The 22881-nt window shown below is 52.5% G+C and overlaps 1 protein-coding gene across 1 annotated transcript in view; it reads left to right on the top strand.

Moving 5' to 3' along the window:
- The window catches only part of PLXDC1 (plexin domain containing 1), a 22910-nt gene extending 1016 nt beyond the window's left edge, over nt 1-21894 (top strand). Inside the window, exons 2-14 of the mRNA XM_026072933.1 lie at nt 1214-1362; nt 3900-4043; nt 4393-4462; nt 4551-4673; nt 4896-5014; nt 5207-5306; nt 7310-7405; nt 9307-9388; nt 11792-11852; nt 12940-13075; nt 14737-14772; nt 16187-16347; nt 17920-21894. Coding sequence (XP_025928718.1) covers nt 1214-1362; nt 3900-4043; nt 4393-4462; nt 4551-4673; nt 4896-5014; nt 5207-5306; nt 7310-7405; nt 9307-9388; nt 11792-11852; nt 12940-13075; nt 14737-14772; nt 16187-16347; nt 17920-18039 — 1397 coding nt within the window. The 3' untranslated portion in view covers nt 18040-21894. The remainder of the gene's footprint in view (nt 1-1213; nt 1363-3899; nt 4044-4392; nt 4463-4550; nt 4674-4895; nt 5015-5206; nt 5307-7309; nt 7406-9306; nt 9389-11791; nt 11853-12939; nt 13076-14736; nt 14773-16186; nt 16348-17919) is intronic.
- The last annotated feature ends 987 nt before the right edge of the window (nt 21895-22881 follow it).

The following is a 22881-nucleotide window of genomic DNA, read 5'->3' as shown; positions in this document are numbered from 1 at the left end:
GCAGGTGCGCGGCGGACGGGGCGCCCCGAGCCACGGGCTCCCCCCGCCGCCGCCGCCGCTACCCCCCGGCACTGCCCCCGAGGGGGGGTGGACGGGCTGCGGGGCTCCCCTGCTCCGTCCCGCAGGCCGGCATCGCTGCACCCGGGACCCCCTGGCTGTGCCCGTCCCGGGATTCCCAGGCTGCACCCGGGACCCCCCTTCACCATGCCTGGGACCCCCTGGCTGTGCTTCTCCTGCGACCCCCCCCCTCGCTGCACCCGGGACCCCCTCGCTGCACCCATCCCGACCCCCCCTCTCTGTGTCCATCCCGGGACCCCTCGCTGTGCAGAGAGCAGCAAGCGCCGCGGTCCGGAGAGATGTTGGGGAGGGAGCAGGAGCCTCTCCGTGGGCTGCCTGTGGTGGCGGCTCGGCTCGTTAGACCCGCGCCTAATTGGCGCTCCAGGAAGGGCTCCGCTCTCCTAGGCACAACAGGCCTCCCCGCAGCAGCGGGGGGCTGAGACCTGGCGCTATCAGCACAGGGAAGGCGCACAGGTCCCCAGCCTGGGCGACTCCCTTCCCTGTCCCCGTCGGAGGTGGGGTGCGCGTCGCCCCAAGCCGCCCTGCGCTGCCCTGCCTCAGTTTCCCCTTCTGGCTGGGGCCGGGCCAGAACACGGGCTGGGACGCTGCCGAGCCCACCGCAGGCCTCGGCCAGCCCCGAGGAGGGGACAATGGCCAGGGACACCGGTGGCCGAGGGCGTCCCGCCAGCCCGGAGCCGGGGGCTGCCGCCAGCGCCTGGGATCGCTGGTTCGATTCCTCCCGCCTCGGCCGGGGACGCGGCCGTCGCGCGTTGTTGCTCGAAGCAGCGCTGTTGTCCCCGTCCCCCGCGGCGCTGCCTTGCCCCAGGCTGTGGGGGCTGCCCAGTGCGGGCGAGCCGAGCTGGGAGCTGCTTTTGCCAGGGTTTTGCATGGTTTTCCCTGCTTTCGTCCCTGCTGGCCCAGCTGCTGTGGCTCCAGAGCCCCTCCGCCTCCTTCCCTGTGTCTCTGTAACTGCACTGGGGCTGGTTATCGGGGCTGAGACCCCCCAAACTCATGTCACCTAAATGGAAGCTGTTTTGGGGCAGGGTTTTGCAGCCAGTGCCTGGTGGGGGGGGGAGGGGGGAGGCTTCATCCCAGCGGGTCGACGGGAGCCCTCCGAGCGGGGGACCCCAGCGAGCCCCTCCTTGCGCCCCCCCAGGACGCCTCCTCGGTGGCCCAGCGGCAGGCGCCGGGCAGCGTCGAGCCCAGGAGACCTCGCCGGAGAGCGACGGGACCCGCATCAGCCAGGACCTGGTGGGGGACAGCCTGGCCATCGACACGCTGCCGGCCAACGAGACGCGGATCGTGGTGAGCGACCGCGCGAATGCTGGGAGCTGTTTGCAGCCCGGGCGGGAGCCGGCGGAGACGTCGGCTTTGCCTTGACGCCCTGCATCGAGCCGCGAGTCCTGCCGGCCCTGGGGGCTCGCGAGGGCTGTCCTGCTGCTGGGGCGATGCTCCAAAACCTGCAGCCGGGCCAGAGGGCAGCCGGGCGCGGGATGGGGGCTGGTTCACACCGGGATCGAGGCGGCTTTGCAGGAGGACGCGGGATCTCTGGCGCGGGAAGGCAGCAGCCTGCGCTGCTGCTAATGACCTCGCTTTGCAGCGGCGTTGCACCCCGGGAGAGCTGCCTCGCTTCCCGCGTCCAGGCTAATTGCCTGGCCCTCGATTAGCTCCCTGCTGTCCGTGGTGGGGCCGGGGATCCTCAGCGGCCGGGAGGGTCTTGCCAGCTACACAGCCACAGGATCTGCTCGGAAAGATGAGCGAGGAAGAGTTGTTTGAGGCAGGGTAAAGCTGATCAGAAAGGGAGGGATGGGGAATAGCTAGGGTGATCCCAGATAAGTGATGTTTTCCAGGAGAACGGTGGCCCTCTCCACCGGGTGCGAGCTCCAGCGTTGCCTTGCTTCTTCCCCCGGGGTCAGGGATGGAGCAGGGCTGGGAGCCGAAAGAGCCCTGACGTGGAAGCGTTCAGAAAAACAACAAACTGAAAAACCCCACCGCGCTATTTGCAGACGCCTGGGAGCCGCAGGAAGGGCGCAGCCGGGCTCGCGGTTCCCCTGGCGGAAAAGGCAGCAATTTCCCGGGGCTCGGCGGCACGGGAGCCAGGGGCGGCCGCGGGAGCAGGGCTGCTTCGGGGCCCCCCCGGGCTCGCAGCCCTCCCCGCTCGCTTGCGCGTCCCCGAAGCCTCCTCTCCCAATTCCTGCCGTAACCAGAGCAAGGTGACAGATTAGGACATCCCTGTGAGTCAGCGATGAGGTCAGGGGCTCGGCAGCCAGCTCCTCCGCGCACCCGTCCCCGCGCTGCCAGCTTCCCCCCCCCCCAGTCCCCGTTTTATTGGGAACACATTGGGAAGGGCACGGGGGGTGAGGAAGACCACGGCGGCGCCCGGCCAGGGGACGAGGGTGCAGGAGCCGGTGCCTCTTCCCGCAGCGGTTCCTGCGGATGGGACCTGGCCCCGGCGAGGGCACAGGAGCTTTTGCTTTTCGGCCCCAGGGATGTCCTGTGCCTGCATCCGAGGGTTTTTCCCACTCTTGTCTGCGAGCCGGCTGCTCTCGCCGCCCCGTGCCTCGGTTTCCCCATCCGTAGCTCCGGGGAGGCTCTGCAGGCTGCCTCGGAGCCCGGCAGGGAAGGGGCTAAAGCGGGAGCTGCCAGGCCACCGCGCGGGGAAGGAGCCGGGAACACCTTTGCCGCAGCCAGGGCCGAAGCGGGAGGGAGAGGAGCCCGGCGCTTCTCACCGCGCTCTGCTGAGGCAGAAAAACTGCACATTGGAGGGTTTTTTAATAGCGCTTCTGCTTTATCCCTCGTGACTTCTGCAGCCCCTGCGACGGCTCTCCGGGAAATAACCCAAGGCAGCTCGAAGCTGGGCGATTTTTTTTTTTTTTTTAATTTTTCCCCCCCCCCTCCAGCCCTTTAAGCCCTCGGGCTGACGTGTCCCCCCTGCCTCTGGCTCGGCATGGCCTCGGCAGCCCAGGCTGCCCCACGGGTACCGGGCAGCTGCCGTAGCGAGGGGAGCTGCCAGCAGGATTCGGGGCAGAGAGGGGAATTCGGGGAACCCATTGCACGATTTGGGGGTGCCCCGGGCAAGTGCATTGCCCAGGGACACCATGGGGTTACCCATTCCCCCCAGATTTGGGGAATCCACCCTTGCTCCGAGCTGCAAGGAGTCCCCGGCATCCCCCAGCAGCCCACGCGCGCAGCAGCAATTAGGCAGCTGCAGTGGGAAAGGCCCGGGGGCTTCCCAGTGCCGGGACACCCGGGGGCTGCTCCCGCCGCCCCGTCACTCCCTCGTGCTGCTCCCCCGGGAAAGGAGCTCACGATCCCCCCGCGCTGCCACAGCCCCCCATCCTCAGCCCATGGAGACCCGGCTCGGTAAAGAAGCGGCGGCTCTGCCCCTTTCCCCCAGCTGCAGGTTCCAGGGTTAATCGTTTCCTCCGGGCTTCGACGTCTTCGTCCGCTTGCGTCGCTTCTGGCGGTCGCTTTGGCTGTCCGTAGCTTCCGGCCGCCGGCTCTAAACGGGGCTGTTTCCTTCCCGGGGAGGCTGCATCTGCCGCGCCGAAGGCTCTCGTGAGTCACGTCTCCGCCGCGTGCCAGCCCGCCCGTCCGTCCTCCCTGCCGTCCCGTGCCGCTTCTCTGCGCCGTCTCCAGCTTCTCGGCGTCCCGTTTCTGGCGAGGGGACGCCAGCGTTGCACGGGGCATTTCCGTGCTGGGTTCGCCACCGCCATGCGCGGCGGTCGGGGTCCTCCCTGCTCCAGCCCCCCCGGCCGCCCCAAGCTCTGGCCGTGGGTTTGGCGTCTCCTGGCCGGCGCGGTGCCCTCCCGGCGCCTAACGCCTTCCCTCCCCGGCGGCAGGAGGACAACCACAGCTACTACGTGTCGCGGACCTACGGGCCGGGTGAAGCTCGCGCCGTGGGGCTCTGGGTGAACATGGCGGCAGCCAACAGGAGCCAAGTGAAGATCCACGGGATCCTCTCCAACACGCACCGGCAGGCCTCGGTGAGCCCCGCGCGCCGCGATGCCGCCCTTCCCCGGGGCGGTCTGCAGCCCGGGATGTCCCCTCCGAGCAGGGATGTCCTGACGCTGTCCCTGCCACGTCCCCGTGACGGCCTGGTGGAGACCAAGACTTGGGAAGAGTTTTTGCCTTCCCCAGACCCGTTCTTGCATCCTGCAGGGCAGGAGCGTCCAAGGGGACCTGGCTCCTGTGGGTCTCTCCAGGCACTGAGTTCAGTCCAAAGCGATGACGGTGGGCACGGACCCATCTCCCCGCGCTTGCCCGTGCCCGACTCCCCCAGCATGAATTTGGCAGGGTCCGAGCGTGGATCTCACCCCGTCTCCCTCCCCGCAGAGAATCATCCTGTCCTTTGACTTCCCCTTCTACGGCCACCTCCTGCGGCAGGTCACGATCGCGACGGGAGGTGAGTGAGGGCGCGCGGGGCGGGCGCGCGGGGCGGCCGGCCGGCGGAGGGGAGCCTGCCGCGCGTTCACCTCCCTTCGCCCGCTCAGGTTTCATCTTCATGGGGGACGTCATCCACCGGATGCTCACGGCCACGCAGTACGTCGCGCCCCTCATGGCCAACTTCAACCCCAGCTACTCCCGCAACTCCACCGTCCAGTACTTCGACAACGGTGAGTCCTGCCCCGCTCCTGCCGCGCACGCGCGTGCGCGTAGAGAGAAGCGGGTAATCCCTGGGATTTGCGGGAAGTCTGCCCAAGGCACGTGTTGGAGGTCAGAGGAGGAGACCTTTGAGTGAGCTTTATGGGCAGAAGATGCCACATCCATCACGGTGGCTGCTGAGATGTGGGGCGAATAGGGTGAGCGGGACTGATCCCCTCTGCTCTCTCCCCCAGGGACGGTTTTTGTGGTGCAGTGGGACAAGGTCTATCTCCAGGGGAAGGAGGACGTGGGCAGCTTCACCTTCCAGGCCGCTCTGCACAGCGACGGGAGGATCGTGTTTGGCTACAAGGAGGTGAGAGATGTCCGTGCTGGGGAAGGCGCAGCAGGACGTCCCCGTATAACCCCCCGGACTGGTATTACTGGGTCCCTGAAGGGGATCCCTGCGGCACCGGGAGGAGATCAGATGTGGTGGCTGTCGGCTTGTCGAACGTGGGCGTTTCCAGCCGCACAAAAGCCCATCGCACCCTCTCTCGCCCGGCTGCAGATCCCCGTGCCGGTCCTGCAGATCAGCGCCACGCAGCACCCTGTGAAAGCCGGCCTCTCCGACGCCTTCATGATCCTCAACCCGTCTCCCGATGTGCCCGGTGAGTGGCTGCCGCTCGGGGGAGGTGGAGGTTTCCGCAGGGAAGCGGCCGGTCTCTCGCCGGCATCCCAAACCCCGCGCTCCTGCCTCGAACCTCGGGAACGCCAGGGCTCCCGCGGCGCCGTGCAGGGAGAGGGGCGGGAAGGGAAGGAGAGATGCGGTCCTGTGGGTGACCTCGGCACAGGGGGACGGTGGCAGCGCGAGGGGGCCCGCAGGGTGCCGGCAGCCCGGGGCCCCGCGGATGCCCCCGTGGATGCCCCCTCCGGATCGGCACAGCAGCCTCGTGCGCCGGGTGGCCCAGCCCGTCAGCGCGGCCCCGGCCCACGAACATCACGTGCTTTGGCGCCATTTTCCAGATGAAAGGACATCGTGTTTCTTGCCCAGTGTGTTTAAAAGTCACTGTTAGCAGCCAAGCTATCGCGTCCCTGATTTCCAGCTGATGAGGAGGAGGGGAACGGCGGGGAGGGGAGGGATGGTTGCAAATGAGCTGCAGAGGGACGAGCGTCTTGGAGCCGGGGGATGCTGGGCACCTCGTGCCTTTAGGCTCCTCTCGGATCCCACGCCTTAAAGCTGCACCGTCGCCGCTCCGGAGGAGCGCGGCGTCTTGCACCGGTTTCAGCGTCTTGCACCGGTTTCGGACGTGCAGCCGCCGTGTTGGCGAGAAGCCTGTGTGTTACATGCACGTGTCGTGCACGGTCCTGCATCTGTGCCATGCGCTTCCCTGTGTCCGTGCCGGCCTCCGAGCCGCAAGGGCCTGACGGAGTGCACAGAGAGGCGGGCGCAGGGTCAGGGTCAGGACCGGCGCGTGTGCCGGCCGGACACGGTGACGGCTAGGGGTTATTTCCACGCAGGCGCGGGAGCTCCGGGCATGGGGTGAGCTTGTGGGAAAAGCTGTTCCAGCCTCTCCCTTGGCTCCCGTAACGAGAAGCCCAACCACGCTCCTCCCGCCTCCCCGTGCCGCACCTGGCGCCGTTGCTTTTGCTCGTTATTTATGGAGCCTGCCATCTGGCCCTCATTTATTACCAGTTTACAACAGTTTGGGTAAAAACCTCATCCAGCCTGGATCGTGCTGCCTCGCTGGGCTGCCCGCCGGCAGACTCGCGCTCTCCGTCCCCCCGGCTCACCGCGCCTGCACCTCCTGCCCGGCCCTCGCCACCAGGGACGCGCGGGCAAGCGAGTGGCAAGGACGTGCAAGAACTGGCGACGAAACCCTAACGAGGGGCAGAAACGAGGCTTGAAGGCAGGGAGAGGAGAGGGCCGGGAGGGAAGAGCGCTTTGTCCCGCTCATCCGCAGGTCTCCGAGCACGGAGCAGAGCCGCTAGGAGCTGCGGCCCTGCTGGAAGGACCGTTTTGATTATCCACATCGGGGCACGGAGCCAGGGGAGCATCTTGGCTGGTGTCAACAAGTAAATTAGTGGCAGAGGCAGGGAGAAAAACTGGGAGAACTTGAATCCAGGACGGACCCCTCTGGCCCCCGGATCAAGGGGAAGATGGAGAGAAGGACGGCGGCGAGGCCTGAGGGGGAGAGGGCAAAGGAGGCGGCTTTGGAGGGGATGGGAATCGCAGAGCGGGAGCCCGGGGAGCCGGGCGGCAGCTCCAGGCGAGCGCTCGGCACGGGGGAGGCTCGCGGGCCCGTGAGTCACCGACAAGCAATGTGTTGCGCGGCTCGTGTTTGTTTAGAGTGGCGCAGGACTGGACCGCATCCATTTCGGGAGTCTCCGGTCGGGGACAAGCGGGGCAGAGAGAGCTCCAGGCTCCTCCTAGGAAAACACGGAAGAGGAGATCTGGGCCTTGGCATCCCTCTTGCCCCGCTGCCGTTGCTCCTCCTGCATCCCCAGGGTGTCTGTGCACGGTTTTCTCCCGCAGGAATGACCCCAGGACCTGGGGTCGTTTTTGCCTCCCAGCTGGGAATTGGGGGGGTCGCAGGTCCTGCAGACGCTGGCGGTGGGGGCACGGGTGCGCCGGGGTTGTGCCCGGTCTAACGCGAGGCCTCCGCCGTTTCAGAGTCCCGCCGTCGGACCATCTACGAATATCACCGCGTGGAACTGGACACCAGCAAGATCACCAGCACGTCGGCCGTGGAGTTCACCCCCCTGCCCAGTAAGTGGGGCAGCCTGGCAGGGGGGCCCCGCGCCGCGATTCCCTCCCAAGCTTTCTCCCGGCAGCTACCCCGGCCTCCTGCTTGCAGCCCGAGGGGCTGAAGGAGGCAGGTCCGATGCTCGCTGGAAGGGGACGGCTGTGGCGCTGCCACCCATCGCCCGATGGCTGGGATCACGCCGTGCCCCGGGGCCGTACAGGGAGAAGGTACCAACGGCCGGGGCAGAGCTACCCCCTGCTCCAGCATCCCCCTCCGCCGCCAGCAGACCCCAAACACGTGCCAGCCTGGCCGCTTCGTAGCCGAGGCGGGAGCTGGGGATGCGGCAAGGCTTGCCTGGCATGGAAAAACCGAGAAAGGAGGAATCTGCAGGAAGTTGCATCTTATCTGATTTGTGCAGCACTCCCCAAATAAGTGACAGCGGCAGGTTTGGTGCCAGGCCCTCCATGCTGACATCCCTAATACTGATGCAAACTCGCATGTGCCCTCCGGCCTCGGGAGCGAAGCGCAAAGTGCAGGGACCCCCCCTCCGGTCTGGGCGCTGAAATTCCTTCTCTTCGCCCCATAAGCTAATGCATGTTCAGCTAATTTGGCTGGACGCTGGTGCATTTCAGGCCACAAGGTGTTTTTGTAAGCCCCCACGGTCAGTACTTAGATATAATTTATAGAGGATCCTGTTAAACAGATACATTTAGCGTTCAAGACCAAGGACACGTGGGCGCAAGGCAAGTCGTCATGCAGTACATAAATACAGAGCGGAGAGTAAATCTGTCATGAGTATACCAAGGTTATGCATTAAGCAGTCTCCCCAGGGTATTTTATGACAATTTTAACAGCAGGCAGGGTTACTGCAAAGCAGATCATAAATAAACAGTCTGCAATATATATATTTTTTTCCTTAAGAGTTGCTTTTTTTCCCCCCTCAGCAGCTGGGGTAGTTGAGAGCAAGATCTTCAGAGGAGCCCCAGCGCTAGACAGAACTAGACTCATCTTTCTCTTCGGCGGGGGGGGGGGTGATTTCTAGCCGTATTCAGGTCGGAAGAGGATGAACTGGTGAGGCTCTGTCTCTTCTCTCGGGCTCCTTGCTTGCACACTGACTGCACTTGACAGTCTGCTAAGGAAAAGCCGGGCATGAGAGAGCAGAGCGGGAAGCCAGGACCGCAGAAAAGCGCGGGCAGCCGAGCTCTGGCACAGCAGCAGCAGTGCGAGGGGCGCCGGCAGAACCGTAGGGCTGGAAAAGCCATGGATCCGATCCGTCGGGGCGAGACGCGCCGGGGCTGAGGTTTGCCAGGCCTGCCGAGGGGCAAGGTGGGGGCTGCTGCCCTTCAGGAGCGGGTGCACCGATCCGGGAAGCGAGGGATGCGAGATGCCAGAGGTGCTTGGCGCGGCGCCAGCTCGGCTCCCGGCTCTGCGCTCTGCCATCGCGGCCTGTCAGGGTCTCGCTGCGGTGGCTTGTTCAAACTGCTGAGAAACTGCTGTTTTCTAGCCAGGGCGACAAACAGGGCTACAAGAAGCTAGTCCTCTCCGGGGCGGGGAGACTCTCGTTATTGCAGAGCTGTCTTCAGGAAGTAAGTGCAAACATTTCAGCAACAGAGGTTTAAATTGTTTGTATTTTTGCTTCCCTTCTTCCTTCCGAGGAAAAATGCTCTACATCATAATAAGAAATGGCACGGGTCTCGGATGTGTTTTATTCCCAGCTAAACAAAATGGAAAGACCGTTATAGCTGGACTGTGAGTCCACTCCTGCTAGAAAGGTGCGGACTTGTCTTCCAAGTCCATTGCCGAGAGAGGGGTTGGATTAGACTCATCTGTTGATGATGTTTTCTACCAGCTTTGAGTTTATGCTCCCTTGTGCCTGTCCAGATGCTAGCGTATTGCTGGTACGTGTCTCTTCTCTCTTTTACAGCTTGTCTCCAGCATCAGAGCTGTGAAATGTGTGTGACCTCGGAGCTGACCTTCAACTGCAGCTGGTGTCATGTCCTGCAGAGGTAGCTGGGATGAGTTTCCTTCCCACCTCTTCTCTTGATAATGTTTCTAGGCCTGGGAGAGCAAGTGCAACTTCAGGTCTAAGCTTCATTGGCACCTGGTATCAGTGCTGTCATTTTTTTTTAAATGTTTTTTCTATTGGGGGGACGCTAGCACAGTCTCACAGCCAGTGGGTAGGCGGTGGTCTGATCTCAGGTTACAAGCAATTAGAGATTTTTGAGACTGGATATCTTAGTCCTGATGTTTTGATGCAGAAGCTAGAGCAAGTTTAGACTAGAAGCAAGGCTCACATTTTTGTGAGTAAGTAAGTGAGATTAGACGTGGTGGAACCGTCCTCGTTTAGGCTGTGATTTCAGACAGAAGAGAAGTGAAGGGCAGGGAGGCTGGGACACGCTGTTCAGAGTCTGAAGGACAACGGTAGCGCACAGAGCCTGAACTTCTCGTGAATCCCCTCAGCCGTGGGGGACAGGCCCTTTCCGATAGGGACAAGACACAGTAAAGGCCAGGGGAACTTGCTGAGCTGTTGGGGGGAAATGGGGAATCTGGGGGGGCCGGGGCAGGCCTGCCTACCGCCCCAGCGCGGAAGGAGGTCTCTTCTCTCTCCTCCTTTAGCTCGAGAGCGATAAGGAGCATGCGAGAGTTTAATGAGATCCTTTTTGCTGAAATATTTATTTGGAGCTAGTGGCAGGGGAGAGGACCCAATAACACAGATCCTCACAGGCAGCGCAGCGACACGACATCCCTGCTTTGGAAGTGCCCAGCTCTCCGAGGAAAGCTTGCTGCCTGACCCCCTTCCCCGGCAGCCCCCGCAAAGGGAGCGTGCCTCCCCGGCTCACCGGGGCACAGCTCGCAGGGCACCTACATTCCTCCTTTCTGTATCACTTCTCTGTCACTGCTCTCAAGACTTATGCTCTTGTCTTACATGCAACAATTTCAGCAAGGCCTCAGAAAGTATGTCTATGGCAGCTGGAGCAGGGAAAGATCCTGAGACATCAACAAAGCTACCATATAAATCAGCATTGATTCATTGCCTCTCGGTGGGCTGGGGCTGGAATATAACCAGAGTCAGGGGAACATCATTTTTCAGTGACAGTTGCTCAGCTGGTGGCTTCAGATGAGAGAATACTGTGTTCTCGCAGCCGAGAGAGATGTGTGAAACCAGATGTGGCTTTGGTAGCAAAACCAAGCCCAGGATCCAGTGTATTGGTCTGGATCTTGTTTGGTCTGAAACCCAGGTGTTCAAGAACGTTCTGATTCTGCTTATTTCAAATTCATAGCATAGGCAAGCCCAGTCTTCCAGATTTGAGGTCACAGCTGTTTATATTTGCGCTTATGGCTTATACTGTGGTTCCTCCTGGATGGTTTGGCTGGAATACGTGCTTCCTGCAGCCATAACTGCATATCGGCAGCTCACTCCTGAAGAACATAGACTACAAATACAAATGGCAAGCATTTTACACACTGGGAAAATTGCAGGCTAGAGTTACCAGGAGCAGCTGAGCAAGTCTACTGCTATCTTGCTGGCTTTCAATGAGGCTGGTTTTGCAAAGCCAACATGATTTTCCCAAGGATGCTGGTAGGGTGGCTTCCAGGGTTGGAACTCATATCCTGAGCCCAGCTCTGTGATTTAACCCCAGAGTTTCCTTTTAGCTTTCTTTTAGCATTATAGTTTGCATTGTTGCTTCTGCTGAGCCCCTAACTGTCACAGGAACTCTACTTCAACGCAAAAGAGCTCAGTGACTCAGCAGGACCTGAAGTTCTTGTGGCTTCACCTCTTTTATTGGCTAGTAGTTGGGTAAATTACTGCTTGTTTGAGCTGAACCCCTGATTCATCTTTTGGTAATCCCCAGAGACTTTGCAAAGGTCAGAGTTTTGTTTCATTCCCTCTGTTTTTGTAGAGATTTCACTAGCTGGTGTTTTCTTGATGCAGTTTGTAATTTCTTTAATGTTACTTTTCCTGTGCAGATGTTGCTGGAAAAAACTTGTGGAGATCATGGCCTTGCTCTGGCATAGAGTCCAGAGAATGGAAATTCAAGCTCAGTCTATATATTTTTCCTATTTCTCTGTGTCTCTGTTTCCCTTGGAGAAGCAGTGTTGATCCTTTTCGTCCTCTGTAAAGAGGAACATTTGGGTCCTTCCAGCACAGCTGTATTGGAAACTCCATGTCCCTGGAGACCAACTTGTGTATAATCTTTCCTGTCCTCTGATATTTGTTTGTCTAAGTATCTATACACAGTGCCCATCGGGGTAGCATTTGGGATTCATAGGCAGCTTAGAAATCATTGTTAGCAATGACACCCATGTGGAGTGGTCAAATGAGCGCTGTTGTTCACTCCCTGATTGCTTTGCTTGCTGTGTCTAGCAGGAATGTATCTGCCACAGATTAATGTCGTTTGTCTCTGTAGATGTTCCAGTGGGTTTGATCGATACCGTGAGGAGTGGCTGTCTTACGGCTGTGGCCAGAAGGTAAGATTGAGCAAAGGTTCCCTTGGGCTGACAGGATAACAACGTAATGTGGATTTTGCTCACCAATAATGGTACTTATGATGTACTCTTGTGAGGCAACTCTTACAATGAGATTTAGCTACAGGTGAAAAATATAATCAAAACAGTTTATTTTCCAATTTGTTTTGGCTGCTTGAAGGATGGTAAGCCATTTTGGAAGTCCTATACAGAGACTGCTAAGAATGATGCTGAACTAAAGAAAAGATAGTGGCTGTTCCCAGGTCAAAAAAAAATCACACTCAGCTCCACTTGGTCTGTGCTGCTCTGGAACAGGTTGAGTATCCCTTTAGATATCCCTTTCCCATTACAGCAGAACCACAGATACACTTAGCAGAGGATATCTCCCCCCTGCTATATTGGACTAGACAGAAGATGGTCCATCTAATCTGCTGTTACATGCCCTTGCCCTGCTGGTCTTGCTTCTCTGCTGGTGGATGTTCAGTAAAGGTGCAGAGACCTCTGTAAGTTAACTAATGGTGCAATCTGAGTCCACTGGGATATTTTTTTTCCCTTCACCTTCTGAATCATAACTATTATTCACTCTGAAGTATGAAGAAATTAGCCCTTGTGATTTTCTTGTCCTTGTTAGTGCAACTGTCTCTGCATTGGATGAACTAGCTTCTTTGTCTCAGAAAGATCAGCTTTAATGAAACATCTGTTTCTGCTTTGTTTTTTTGTGTTTTTTCCCCCCACTGAAGACTCAGCTTTGTTCCATGTTTACCAAGAGGGCTGAGGGAAGGAGAAGGAAGTCATGGGACCTACACTAAGGTCATGCAAGAAAGTCAGAATGTAGAACCTTGCCAGATCACTGCCATTTGCCCTAACTCAGCAGTTCCCAAAGTTTTCCACCTATCTTCCCACTGCTAGATGACCCCTGCCACTTCTCCTAGCACATCTAGACCGTGTTCCCTGCTTTCCCCTTCCTGTGTTGGAACCCCAAGGGCTTGGCAGCCCAAGGCTTGGGAATCATGGGTCTAATCTCTAGCTCTCTGGCACTCTTGCTGGAGGATTGCTAGGAACAGTAACCATTTTTCATTTTTCTTTTCAGTCAGATGAGAAGACATGCGAGGGTTTAGCAGAGGATGACCGCTACTCGGCACCGCCTGACAGCTCTTTCTCACTGTTTGATGAGGATGTCACCACCTCCACTGCCTCACTTTTCATCGACAGCCTCACTACAGAAGGTACAGGCAGATGGGGTGAACAGCTGTGGCAGGGACACCCCCCTCCTCAACACTTACCCCTGGAGAGGTCTTTCACTCTGATGCCTAATGAAGCCAATTAATATCCAAGTAAACACAGTAACGTTCCTGGCTACCCAGTTGTTGAAGCAGGGGTGGGTACAGAAGACAGTGGAAAGGGGAAGGAAGGATAGAGTAAGAGGCGAGACTTGGAATGATATGGCAAGTGGGGCAGGTCAAACCCTCAAGTGGGAAGAGTTTTACAGTTGCACTGCAGCCTTTATATGCATTTATGAAGGTCTAAGGAGATAACAGACCAAAAGCAGGTATTCCCTAGTGGACAGACTCCCTAACACTGTAAGAGAAGTTAATACTGTAACTAGGGGCTCGTGTTTTTAACATCCTTGCTGGTGATTCAGGACTGCCAGTACTGTCTGACTGGCAGTAATACAGCACAGACATGTGATTGTCGTCTGCTTGGGAATGGTGTTCATTCCAGCATGAGAAAGCTCCAAATAAGGACCTGGGTCTCCCTTGAGACACCCATGTTCTAAAGCTTGATAATCCTATTAACACAGGGCTGTCTCCTCAGATCCTAGCGGCAGGTATCACTTCAATTTTGCTGCTTAATAGTCCCTAACGCAAACTGCTAATTAGAATAAATAGAAAGGAACATTAGTAATTGTCCTTCAGCAATGGGAAGGAGTTAGGCTGGGGGGAGGAACGGAGTGCCTGGCTGACAGAGTTGACTTTGAAAGGAGCAATTAAAGGAAGGGGGAGTATAACACCACCACTGAGATTATTTTCCAACTCATCGACAATTCTTGGAAGAAGAACAAGAGGCTTTTTGTGACATATTCAAGCATGAAGTTAATTTGTAATCTTGGAAGGAAACAAAACAGCCAGCTGCATCAGGCAGCGAACTTTATCTATCTGGAGAAGCACAGCTCAGGAACAAGCAAAGCAAAGGACTGGACCCAGCCTTCTGCATCCTCCCAGACCAGCTCACTGGAGCTGCTCAATGGAGATGCTTGGGAATGCGTCTGACTAGCTGGTCATCTGTCAGCACTGCAACTAGGAAAAGTCTTAGCCAAGCAGTAAAAATTCTGGATTAGGATTTCAGCTGGATTCTCAAGGGCTCTGTTGTGGTGAACATCAAGACAGAATAAAGCCTTGTACAATAAATCCTGGTACTTTCAGAATGAGATGAAGAATGGCATTGGACTTTGGGCCCCCTCCATGGAAGACATCTGAGGATTACCCTTGATTTCTTTGGGATATATCAGCAGCATATTTTAGCAAATGCCATAGCCTGAACACAGACACCCACAAGGTTGGGGCCCCATCCAACATTCGTTTATTATTCTGCATTGCACACTGAGCGTATTTAACGGCTGGTTTCTAGACGTTTGTGCTCCAGGTGCCACTTTTGCGAAGGAAGCCAGAAAGCCAGAAACTGCTTTCACTATTGTTTTGTTTTCTGGGTGCCTTTCTCCTCCACCAAACTGAGAGGTGAAATTGTCACTGATCGTGTAAGTGCTGTGCAAAGAGGTATGGTCTGTCAGAGGCCTCCTGTTATGTAGGAATGAAAGAGCGTGGGAAGAATGGAGAATATCATGGAAGTCTCCTAACTATTTTTTTTTTTGCCTGTTTTCTTCTTTCAGATGATACAAAGCTCAATCAGTATGCAGGAGGCGATGGTAAGTCCTTAATCTTCTCTTTGCCTGCTCACGTTCTTCCTAAGTGAGAACATGTTGCACTGAAATCAAATGTACTGGATAGTTGTGATCAGTCAGCAGAGTGGACAGGAGAAACTGAGATTGAAAGGATGTAATCAAGATAAGAATCCTTTTGTCCTTACCCTGATTAATACCATTTCAGGTTGTGAAAAGTGAGACCAATCTGTTTTGGCCTGGTGCTGCTTTTCTACTTTTGCCACTTTCTCAGATATGACAGGTGAACTAAGATGATGCATTTTGTCTTTCCTATGTAATTCTCTTTCTTTGCAGTTTTTGCATAGTTGCAAAGTCCTGTTGCTTTTGAATTTCCCCAGCTGTGCCAAAGAGCATTGTAAAAGCCAAATATAAAAAGTGTCCTTTCCATTAGCCCAGCTCTGTCTTTTCCATCTCTGTTCCAGCAAATCCCTTCTCAATCCAAGTGTGTTAATCAGCCCTAAGGACAGAGAACTGAACTGTTACCACAATGCTCTTCCTAATTCCAGAATATGAGGAGAGTCTGAGCACTTCTTCCTCTGATGTCAGGTTTCCCAGAACTGCAGTCATACACAAACCACAAGCCCATCCCTCTTAACTGAAAGCAGCTCACAGAAGTTAAACTGGATAAACTGGGTATAGGATCAGTTCCTTTGCAGGCATGGGGTCCTTTGAAATCCGCGACCTTCCCCGTTTCAGTCAAATTACTCCCCAAATGGCTGGTAATGTCACTGTTAATATATGCTACATACGCCCTCTGTAGCTCTGTGTGATTGAATATTCATAGCCAAGGAATGAAGGCAAGCTGGAGGACTGTGGGTAAGACATGCTAAGGACACACTCAGCATATGGCTAATGGCTTTCTATCAGAGTGAGCATCCAATATATAAAGAATATAGATGCGGGGGATGGGGTGGGGTGGGTGGTTACTGGATAGTAGTTGTTTAATCTTGACACCATCTGATGCTGGAGCTCAAACAATAAATACAGAGTGAGAACTTACTTCACATGAATTATTTTTAGGTAGATAAAAAGAAAGACACTGACTTGAATTGACAACTTCTGTTTGGGAATGGGGAGGGGAAAGTGCAGAATACTGAGCATCAGGATTGTTGTGAAAGATTTCTTTATCTGCTCCAGGTAAGTCTCACACACCTGCTATTCAAAGCTTGGTCTAGCAGATCTTTCAGCTCCAAAGATTTGGATTCTTACCATGTGAGCTCACAGGAAGCTTACTGGTGTGTTAGCTCACTTACCCTCCTTTTGAGCCACTCAATAGCGGGTTAAAGTTGCTCAGTCTTTCATGCAATGCTCTAAAGAAAAAAGCCTTGCTTTTCCTTTCTGTCCTTCTTTTTACTGAGATTTCAGTGATTCCAGCCTTAACAGAATTCTCTTTTTGCAGGTGTGGGAAGCAGCCCTCCTTCAAAGAAGGCAGGAACCCCAATTCACACAGGTACTATCGTGGGGATAGTTCTGGCTGTGTTGCTCATTGCCGCTATTATCCTTGCTGGAATTTACATCAACAGCCATCCCACCTCAAATGCTGCCCTGTTCTTCATTGAGGTGAGTGGAGAACCTTATCACAGACCAGTTTTCTCTTCCTCTGCTACCATCAACACAAAGCTGTCATCACCAGAAATGAGGGAGAGAGATAGCCTCCTACCCTATCCCCAAACTTTTTCTTTCTGATTAACATGCCCTCTGCAGAGCCTTGGTAGTTACTCCTAGGTCTTCAGCTAGTGGAGTGCCTTGTCTCAGTACGCACATTGATTTGTGTGGCTGGAGTATGCTGAGCAATGAATACACTGAGTCATGCGCTTAGAGGAGCTGAGCCATGAATAAGGAAGAACCAGATCACCTCCAGGTGGAGTTGCCTTCAGGGAATCCTCACCTTCTAGAGGAGAGCAGGGAGGCTGAGCTTTAGCAGCCACCTGGGAACCAATTGTGCTTTTAAAGTTGCATTTTTTTTGCAGTCTGAATCCTCTCAGCAAGCTTGATGCAGATATATTTCAATGAAGCCAGCCACCTTGCTTTGCCTTGGCCTCTGGGGAAACAAAGAAAAGAGAAGGGAACATTGAGAGGTTTCATATCCAAGTTTCTTTTCATGGTCCTACAGTCACAGCTAATCTCCAACTTACAGTTGTTGGTGGTGATTTAAACCTAGTCTCTCTTCCTCCTACACCCACATTTTATTTTGTACTCTTTCATATGCTCCCTTTCACTTATTGCCTTTCCCCCCATACAATGGTAGACTCTTCCACATGCTTGCATGAGCAAGTGTACACACAGCCTGGCTGGAGGACTCAGTTGGAGCTATGACATAATTGAAATTGCTGCCTTTTGAATTGCCCAGCTGGATTTTGTTGACTAAAATTGTCAGACTTAACTGATAGATGTTATGCCATCAGCTAATTTGTAAGTGGTGGTGTGAATGCTCTAAATGCAAGATTTTAATTCTCAGAAAGATAGGGGGTCTGACAATCTCCATCTGCTGTTAAAAGCCAAAAGACTGCTTGATACAGGCTCCCGAGGCAGTCAGAAGTGGGCTGAATCCTGGCATAGGAACTGCTGTGGAGGGAGTGAGCAACATGAAGTCCTCAGCCTTTCCTTGTCACTCTGGCTTTTTCCTACAGCACTTGTCTGTCCTCCATCTGTCTATTTGAAGAGCCAGTCTTCAGAGAATTGAGCTAGCTGGCCCCTATCAGTTTAGTACCTGAACAATTCACAATATTTAATGCATCTATCTTCACAGCACCCAACTGAGAAAATCCCTGTTTTGCTGCTAAAGAGGAGAGACACAGAGAGATGATTTGTATGTGGTCACGCAGGAAGCCTGTGGCAGTCCTTGGCTATTAAGCCAGGCACAGGCCATCCTTGTTCTGAAACTGATGCGAGATTTCACTTCCAGTTTCCATTTCCTCTCTGCTCCTTCTTTTAACCTTATTAGTGGGTCAGTTCAGTGAGATTGATGCATTGTAATGCTCTTAAAGCATGAAGTGATTTTATTAATAAAAAAGTTGAGCTGTCACAAAGACAGCACTGTTTTTGTTTCAGGACTGAGTTTCAAATTTCCCAGCTGGCACAGAGTGAAAGGCTCTGTCACAGCTTCTGATGGATCTTTGTTTCTGTCCACAGCGAAGGCCACATCACTGGCCTGCCATGAAATTCCGAAATCATACCAACCATGCAACGTACTCTGAGGTGGAGCCAGCCAGCCACGAGAAGGAGGGCTTTGTTGAAGCGGAACAGTGCTGAGCACTTCCTCCCCTGTGTCTTTAATGTCCCATGTCCCAAGTGTTGGAGTCTTCTATTATTCTATTGCAAAGTCTTTCCCCTGTTGGAAAAGAAACAGCAACTAGAGGAAAAAGACCCACTGGAGCATTGAAAGGAATGAGTCAGGGCAATGCGAGGATGTGACTTGCCTGGATTCCTCATGGGGCAGCAGAGCCTGAAGCAAAGGCAGTGAGTTGCGACACCAGATTCTGCCTGCAGTCTAGCACCAAAGCCCTGGATGCGTCAGGAGGAAACAGTGCAGTCAAAGTTTTGGTGTGTGGGGGGGAGGAGCTGTTTGTTTTTTCTTCCCCTCTGTGTGTGGTTGACCTCTTCCATCTTTCTCCAAGAGTCTTAACATGGGCAGTTCACAGGAGGGCCAAATCTAGGTACAGGCAAAGTACATAGTTGCCTAAGGCAGCAGGCTCTTTGGGACAGCAAAACAGACCCTGTTTACTGCACACTCTGCCTATGCCTGCACTCAGGACTAAGTCAGGCTGCTTTCCTCTGCCTCTCCCCACGGAGAGGCCAGGTGATTGGGGGGCAGATGCTGTGGTGACCACAGGAATGGTAAGGCTGGTTCTCCAGGGCTCGTCTCACCTGTCCCATCCTCCTGCTCCCTGGTTCTGTCCCTTTCTCTGCTCTCCCCTTTGCCTTCTTTTGGGGCAGGCAACATTTAGTTTTCTCTTCATGGCTGAGAAGACTTACGCCTTTGTCTTTTCATCCTGCAGTTGTTCTTCCCACACCATGTCTTCAAATCCTTATGCTCCTCTCCTTTCAAGGAAACAGCTTCTACCCCCTACTCAGGAAGAAAGGGAAACCTGATCTATTTTAAGGACAAAGCCCTGCAGAAGATTCACCTTCAGGTTGTTTGTTAACAAATGGCTTTGATGCACTTTCTGGCATCTAATTAGTTCGCTAAATTACCAACTATGACCCTCACTCTAAAGGAGTCAGAGGGTGAAAAAATCTTAGATTCCTTCAAACCACATATCTTTTGCACTGCCACTGATCCAGCAGGAACAGAGTAAGTTTTAATGGAAGAGGATAGTGATAGAGCACTATCAAAAGCAGTATTCTCTCAAGGGCTAAATCTTGAAGTAAATCCAAGTTTATTTTTCATGGGAATTTCACATAAAGAAAGAATGAAGGCATACATGCCATGGTACGATTAAAAATAACTTTGTTAACATCATAGTGTTTAATGCCCACTAAAGTCAGTGGAAGTTTATTTATTGATTTTGATTACATCTGTGGTAGACCCCTGGTCTGGTTTTGTACTGATATCATGATTCCAGAATCTGACCCTCATTAAGGACTTCAATGCTAGACCTCTCAGGGTTTTCTGTTCCTTCTCTGCAATCAGAATTAAAGACTAATCTTCAGAAATAATCTGTCCTACTTCCACAGTCACTGGCTGCTGCAGGATTGGGCCCTAAACCGAGGAAACCTTGTATAAAAAAAGACAGTGTCAAAGTCTAGTGTAAGGTAAAGTTTTCTTTCCCTCACCAAAAAAATGGTGTGGGTTGTATGGATTTTTTTTTCTTTGTTCTTTTTTTTTTTTCCTTCTTGATCCTCAGTTATTTATTCTGATATCATGTTTGGTACATATTTTATCCACTGGCTGGCTCAGCTGTCACTGAGGGTGATTACTGCCAAAGGCAGGGTCTGTCTAATTAATGTTTTCCTTCTCATCTGCTGAATTTATATAGCCTTTGAAGATAAATACGGATGCTCTGTGGCACTTAGACCCCAGATTATACTTCCTCATACATAGTCACTAGGGAGACTTTTGCTGCATCTTATTATGGCCTAAAGACACCAAAACACTCAAACAGGGTAAGTCAGACTGAGTTGTGCCAAGTTATGGCCCACACAGTCTCTCTTTAGAGATATTTTGAAGATAAACTTTATTCCTAAGTAAAGCTTTCAGCTGCAAGATTGTTTTCTCCCTGTTTCCCTCAAGTGGAATGAATTCAAAAGCATATTGTCATCTAGTTTTTGCTCCAGATCTAATCTGCTTTGAAAGGGTTATAAACTGGTAGGGAAATTTCTCTGGATTTAAATGTTTTCAAAAAAATGGCCTTGTTTTTACTATTTTTCTTAACATTCGTACCCAGATTTTTGGGATATTCCTCTTCCCCTCCTACCCCCAGAAATACCAGGCAACATCAAACAATTGTGAAATGCTGCAAATTTAAAAGAAAACAGACTTCACCTAGTGTGTAACTGAGCTGTATAAATCACTGCTGCATTACCGCAGCCAGAATCTTAGAGAGATTCAAAAAAAGGACTAGACATTTAGGTTGGGAATAACAGCATCCCAATGCCATAGCACAGAAACAACTGAAGTATATAAGGCACCCATACTTCAGGGCAGATGCCAAGGTCTGAATGCCCGGAGTTAGAGCTTTATTTAAAAAAAATTTTTTTTAAGAACAGACAGGCTATTCTGTAGGTGTTTAATAGATGTTTTGTCCACCTTCTACTGAAGGATATGGTATGGGGATATCGTCAGGCAGAGTACAACGTTAACAGCTCTGATTCATAATCTCTAACAATTTGCGGTAGAGTAGATTAAAAAGTTACTGCCCGTAGTCATGTGTGTGCCCTGAGTTGAAGATTTTCATCCCACAGTCCAGGCAGCATAACCAATGAGTGTCCTGCTCAGGAGCTCCCTCTGCCTAGTCTGGAGAAACAAGGCACTTGCATGCTGTGTCTCAAGGAGGAGAAAAAAAAAAAAAATCTGTCCTACCTTTAATCATGAGGTCTAGCTCCGTCCACTTGAAGTTCACATCTGGGGAGCTAGCAAGTCAGCAGGGAACAATATTTCCTGAATTTTCTTTGCATGTGACTTTGTCGTGGAAGAGGGGTCCATTAAATTCCAGACCACCCAACTGTAATGTTGCTGATGCCTAGAAGAAAGAGAAAAATATCTTTACCACCAACAAGTACTGCTCTAATATTGAAGCGAACAGGAGCGATGAGTCTGGGCTCAAGTATAGTGCTGGCTGCACCAATTCAAATGCATCGGGATCAATACTCCTGTCCCATCTGTGTAACTCCGTTGACTTCAAGATGCCGGTTAATCTTGCTAGTCTTGAGTGCCAAAGCACGAACACAACTCTGACCTAAAAGGGTTTTGATTATGCTTTTAATCATGTGGCTTCTGTAGCCATATCCTGAAGTTTTACTCTAGATTCAGATGAACTGATCATCTGGGCTTCCTTCAAAGCAAACTGCATAATGTACATGTGTATATTGATCTGTGTATTTTATAGCTATAAAATGGGCTGGGGCTGTTAGCTGTGCTCAGTCCATTGCTCAGCTGGTTAAAAGGGGGCACAAACAACTGCTAACACTCCTCATTTGTCTTTGCAAGCAGAGTGCCCTTGCAGTTTGTGGCAACTGCTGAGCACATTGTTTGGGTGTAAGGGAACTGCCTGTCATCAGGCAGAAAATGATATCATCGGTCTGTTAGTTGGCCATTTGTCTGTGTTCAGCAGTTGCAAAAACACACCACAGGGTTTATCAGAGACAAACAAGGGCTTGGTTCTGCTCCTACTAAAGGCGGTGGTTAATCCCCCGCTTTTCTGACATCAATGGGAGCAGGACCTGGCTCAGAAATACTTTCTCTTAATAACTAAAGGCCTACTTTTCACATACTTGAATTTACAGCACAGTTGGACTATTTGGGGGGGGGGGGATTAAAGGCACTTTAACTGTCTTTTAATGCAAAGTATTTACTATGGATTATCTGCATGGAATACAGTGTTAATATTAAAAAAAAAAATCTTCCTTTTTGGACTGCTTTGTTTTCAAAATAAAACATGCAAAGGATTATTAGTCGTGTTATGCAAACTTCTAAGCATGATGGGAATTATTTTCACCTTGTATGTTTTTAATGACACTATAGAAATACAAGCCATTTAAGGATCTTTTTTTAAAGATCCCTTGTGTCCCTTTTCTGTCTTAGTAATAAGACATCATAACAGGAGGGGTTCCCAGGATAGATCTAGGATAAAAACTAATGTAATTGAGGTTTGAATCAAGACTACAATTTTCTTCTAATTTTATTCTGTTCAATTTTTTTAGATTTTTGCAGACTTTTTCAGCTTGAACAATGAACTTGGCTTGGTCAGTTTTTTACCTATAGTGTTTTGATTTCTGCACTAGTATCAAATTACTTCCTACATGTAAATCACTTCAAAGGTAGTTGTCAGAGACTTTTAGGTATCTTTTCCTGGTTTAGGCTTCCTCTCCTATTGTACACCGAAAGTATGAACAAATCAGCATGATGAAGTACCTGAAAGGAGGTTATGAACTGTAGAAGGCGGCCAGTCCTGCAATTTACTATAGATAGCAGTAGATGAAGTCCAGTGGGAGCTTTGATGAAACTGTGTCCGTGTGTACTACACCTTGAATAGCTGATAAGAACATAGCCAGAACAAGGGCTTACTGTTAACCATTTGGATGCACTTACCTTGCAAACTGCTGTATCATGTAGAAGTGCAGAAACTGGGGTAATTTAATCCTGCTTCACATCACCTAAAAGAGATAAATATGAGCCCTATTAGAGACACGTAACCTGAGATCCAAGGGTGTTCACAGAGGTGGGACAGAGCTGTAATGAAGATGCTAGGCTGTGATTCAGGAGATGCAAGGCAGTTATAGTCACTGAAGCTCCTGGTATCTCAGCTCCTCGTCTCTAATATGCGAACACTATTTTGCCTGTGGCTGTTTAGATTGTAAGATCCTTGGCCTGGGGCTATTTCGTAGCATCTACGTGTACTGTTCCTAGCCTTTCTTGTGCTTGAGGAGCTAAAC

This window comes from Apteryx rowi, unplaced genomic scaffold, assembly GCF_003343035.1.
Source record: "Apteryx rowi isolate R43461 unplaced genomic scaffold, aptRow1 scaffold_354, whole genome shotgun sequence".
Classification (NCBI taxonomy): Eukaryota; Metazoa; Chordata; class Aves; order Apterygiformes; family Apterygidae; genus Apteryx; species Apteryx rowi.
Note: the sequence above shows the minus strand (reverse complement) of the source record. Positions and strands in the feature narration are given on the sequence as shown.